General features: G+C 39.7%; 2 protein-coding genes across 4 annotated transcripts in view; both read left to right on the plus strand.

Annotated features, from left to right (window-relative positions):
* Positions 1–1,385, plus strand: part of LOC115242457 (carcinine transporter-like) — a 5,000-nt gene extending 3,615 nt beyond the window's left edge. Inside the window, exons 7-8 of one of the 3 annotated variants that reach the window (XM_029818759.1) lie at positions 6–190; positions 405–1,385. In XM_029818759.1, coding sequence (XP_029674619.1) covers positions 6–190; positions 405–675 — 456 coding nt within the window. In that variant the 3' untranslated portion in view covers positions 676–1,385. Of the gene's footprint in view, positions 1–5; positions 191–386 lie in introns of all 3 variants that reach the window. The other 2 variants (XM_029818760.1, XM_029818761.1) reach the window with 2 other exon arrangements.
* A 44-nt stretch (positions 1,386–1,429) lies between these two features.
* LOC115242456 (tubulin beta chain-like) lies at positions 1,430–4,569 on the plus strand. Its single transcript, XM_029818758.1, has 3 exons — positions 1,430–1,487; positions 1,811–2,475; positions 2,690–4,569. Exons 1-3 carry the CDS (start codon positions 1,431–1,433, stop codon positions 3,294–3,296), a joined length of 1,329 nt encoding a protein of 442 aa, XP_029674618.1. The 5' UTR covers position 1,430; the 3' UTR covers positions 3,297–4,569.
* Positions 4,570–4,696: the final 127 nt, after the last annotated feature.

A 4,696-nucleotide genomic window follows, 5' to 3' on the forward strand; every position in this document is an offset into this window, starting at 1 on the left:
CCTACATCGTTCATTTGGCGGTATACTCGAGAGTCTTACCCCTGATCGTGATGGGCTCGCTGAGCGTTGCCGGCGCCCTCACTTCCGTATTCCTGCCGGAGACGCTCAACATCCACCTGCCGCAGACGATCGAGGAGGGTGAGCAGTTCGGGGCTGATTTCAAGTTGTGGTCCTGTCCGACGATACCAAAGTTAGTAACTCTGATGACAATTTTACGGAAAAAAAAAACAGAATCTTTTTTTGTTCAGAGAAAAAATTTTTACGGAACAATTTCTGCGTAATTAAAATTATGTATCTCTTTTTTTATTTTATCAAATAATATGATAAACATCATGACTAATTTTTTTTCTATTAATGATCTCTCTCGTGTTTATTAATTAACCAAGCTGATGTTGGCGCTTCAGAAAAGGCTCAAACAAATCCGAGTCCGTGCCGTTGAGGTATCTGGTGAACGGTGGACCGGGTAGTCGTTCGTCTACCTCGAAGGTCGCGGCGCAGGAAGTCGCGACTACATCGGAGAGCGAGAAGCCAGCTACCCTGCTGCCCTCAAAAGAAGAAGAGGCGAGGAACTTAAGCGTATCCAAGGGAGAGGAGCTGACGAACATCGAGACGGTTGTCGGGTCGAAAACGTCTAGCGTGATAGTGGAAGTGAACGTGTGCCGGAAGTCGCAATGAACCGAGAGAAAGAGAGAGAGAGAGACAATCTTATAAATTGATTCTCTTTACAAACATTGTGTTATATAATTATCAGTATAGACACACGCACATTGTATTTATTTTTCCATTTATTATAATGTACTTCCTTTGTAAAACCTGCCTGAGTTTGTCGACAACACTGGCACGGCTCGATCCTTGTCTCTTTTTCTGTGCTGCAAGAGAGTGTACTGTCGTCGCGATGTATGCGTGTGCGTGATTGATATACGTGTGGGTTGAGGATCAACGCCGTGAGAACTTTAGAGCGTAACGCCTATACTTTTTTATGTTTTTGATTAGACGTGGATTTTGCATTTTGTCCTTACGTTTATTAAACAAGAAAGTCTTGTTGTGATTTCAATTAGCTTAAATAAAATATCTTAATATCTATATCGATGCGGGAATTTTGACGAGATCGTTCGAGAAAAACCTTGCCAATCCGTGCATGATTCACATTTTACAAGCATTATAGCTCACAAATGCTGAAATAAAACATATTTACATCGTCGGTTTGCAATGTTGTGACAAGTAGAAAACTACACAGGCGGCCAGACAGTCGCCAAGGAGAATCTAACAGTCGCCTGTTTCTGTTTAAATGACATCTTAGGCAAGTCCGTAATATCCTCGTTCCTCATCTTTGAATTTTTCGAGGATCGGCTTCTACCGCGATCATTAAAGAGATTGTCGTTGAATCCCGTGCAGTTATTTTGTCCTAACGTTTTGATACTCGATACAAAATGCGTGAAATCGTTCATCTCCAAGCCGGTCAATGCGGCAATCAAATTGGTGCCAAGGTTAGTAATCGTAAAAAAATAAAACATGCGATAATAGTAATTTCAAAGATTTATCGACTTACTGAAATATTTATCGCGTTTAGAGACCATTTTTTAAATATTTGTTAAAAGACATATTAAAAATTCAAAGTTAATTTTTGGAAATAATCGGTATAACGATTAAAAAAAGAGGCTTTATTAATTAAATATACACAATCGCTCTATGATCATTTCTGAATTAATAAACTTATCTTTCTATTTTATCATTTATCATGCTTATATTTTTTTCTCGATATTTAATACCATTTAATTTGACATTTAATTATTTCTAACAATTTGTATAGTTTTGGGAGGTGATCTCAGATGAGCACGGCATCGATCCTACAGGCACCTATCACGGGGATTCGGATCTTCAGCTGGAGCGAATCAATGTTTACTACAACGAAGCCTCCGGACCGAAATATGTACCGCGCGCGATTCTGGTGGACCTTGAACCCGGCACGATGGACTCCGTGCGTTCGGGGTCCTTCGGGCAAATATTCCGACCTGACAACTTTGTGTTCGGGCAATCGGGGGCCGGCAATAACTGGGCCAAAGGTCACTATACCGAGGGCGCCGAGCTGGTCGATTCGGTGCTCGACGTAGTGAGGAAGGAGGCGGAAAGCTGCGATTGTCTTCAGGGTTTTCAATTAACGCATTCGCTGGGAGGTGGTACCGGATCCGGAATGGGCACTCTGCTCATCACGAAAATCCGAGAGGAATATCCGGATAGGATCATGAGCACCTTCTCCGTCGTACCCTCTCCGAAAGTCTCCGACACCGTTGTAGAACCTTACAACGCCACCCTGTCGGTTCATCAACTGGTGGAGAACACGGATCAAGCTTATTGCATCGACAACGAAGCGCTCTACGACATTTGCTTCCGTACTTTAAAATTGACTACACCCACGTACGGTGATCTGAATCATCTAGTCTCTGCTACCATGTCTGGTGTGACAACCTGTCTAAGGTCTGTTGTATAAAAGTTATTGAATTATATCATAAATAAATATAAAAAGATCCAATGTGTATTCGCGAGTGTCGATTTTAATGCGATTTCTGTTGCAATATCAACCAAACAATGCTTTCTAGAAATTATCGCAATATAATAGATATATATATAAATGATGTGTGTAAATTGATAAGTAATAAATATACAAGCTATTTATTGTAAATAATCATAGATTTCCCGGCCAATTGAATGCTGATTTGAGGAAGCTCGCGGTGAATATGGTGCCGTTTCCCCGATTGCACTTCTTCATGCCAGGTTTCGCGCCTCTCACATCCCGAGGAAGCCAACAGTATCGAGCTCTCACCGTGCCGGAGCTTACCCAGCAGATGTTCGACGCCAAGAACATGATGGCTGCTTGCAATCCACGTCACGGACGTTATCTCACCGTGGCGGCCGTGTTCCGTGGCAGAATGTCGATGAAAGAGGTCGATGAGCAGATGCTCAACATCCAGAACAAGAACAGCTCGTTCTTCGTCGAGTGGATACCGAACAATGTAAAGACAGCGGTATGCGATATTCCGCCCCGTGGCCTCAAGATGTCCGCTACCTTCATCGGCAATTCCACGGCCATACAAGAATTGTTCAAGAGAATTTCCGAACAATTCACGGCGATGTTCAGGAGGAAGGCCTTCCTCCACTGGTACACCGGCGAAGGCATGGATGAGTTGGAATTCAACGAGGCGGAATCGAACATGAACGACTTGGTATCGGAGTATCAACAGTATCAAGACGCGACAGTTGAGGATGATGAAATAGATGAGGAAGAAATGGAGAAGTAAAAGAAAGAGAGGAACTTAATACGGACTTAACTTTTTTGACGATTCTTTCTTTTGTATATGTTACTTTTGCTTTTTTTACTAATATTTTACAGCATTTTGTATGTCGTTTGTGTACACGCATTTTGAGAAAAGATTTCGACCATTTGTACTGTTTTGTGAAGTTTACAATAAATAATATGTTGTGGCAGAAACATGGAATAAGTTTCATGGCCGCAAATTAATTAAAGACTTATTCTAAGCACGCTATATTCCGATCGTTTAGGAATCACACACAAATTACTTCTCGCGCTGTCGACAGTATCATTTGTATCTGTTAATGACATTGTCCATATAGCGTGATAAATAACGCGTCTCTTAAATACGAGTATTCGCAGGCTTTTAGAGACGCGATTCTCGTTATCGAACTCCATATCGTCCTTCTGGCCAACTGACATTGATGAAGCCAAGGCCTCGGCAAAAATTGGCGATTGCGCATTATCTCATCGGTGCCCCGCGAGGGCAAACACTTTATTATTGCGTGCAATAACGGAGAACGCGTGTTATTGCCTGAGCCGTTCCGAACTGCGACAAGCAAAAATGCTGGGCAAATCCGGGTGTGTCGATTTTAATGCGATTTCTGCTGCAACATCAACCTAACAATGTTTTCGAGAAATTATAGCAATACAATAGAAATTATGATTTGGTCAGATAATAAATATTACAAAAGTGATTGCAAAAATGTTTTGACAGATCGCGCATTGTGTGATTCAAGAAAAGATTGTTTGGTGTAAGACAGATTGAAAGACCACAGCGATATTTTATCCTAAAAATTAGAGGTATTATTACAAAGATAAAAATTATTAAAAAGAAAAATATAATTAAAAAAAAAATGATGCTACTTTTAGCTTCTAATTGTCTTGAGATCGATATTTACGAACGATATCTGTATCGATACTATTATCGATACTAAGATAGCGTAGAGCGTAGCATTTAGTTTGCACGATATTGAAATTTTGTATGTATAACATGTTATGTTTAATCATATTGTAAAATTAGAAACAAAAATGTAGTTGTTCAGATTAAAAGAATTATCAATTCTTTGATTCAAATTTCAAAATTATCCCAGTTGATATATTCACAATGAGAGAAATTGTGCACGTGCAAATAGGGCGTTGCGGTAACCGTATTGGAAAAATGGTGACTATATTAACCTGTTTTACATCCTGAAACACACGCTATGTCTTTTGTAATGTAATGTGCAAATATAATGTATATTTCATTTTTCGTAAAAAAATGATTTTATAATAAATATTATCTCTCTCTTTGAAGAGAACACACACAGACACACACACACACACACACACATTAAATTTCTATAAAATATATTTATTAAATTAATGTAAATTAATTCTATAATAATT

Source organism: Formica exsecta, unplaced genomic scaffold (genome assembly GCF_003651465.1).
Source record: "Formica exsecta isolate Colony F162 unplaced genomic scaffold, ASM365146v1 scaffold599, whole genome shotgun sequence".
Lineage (NCBI taxonomy): Eukaryota > Metazoa > Arthropoda > Insecta > Hymenoptera > Formicidae > Formica > Formica exsecta.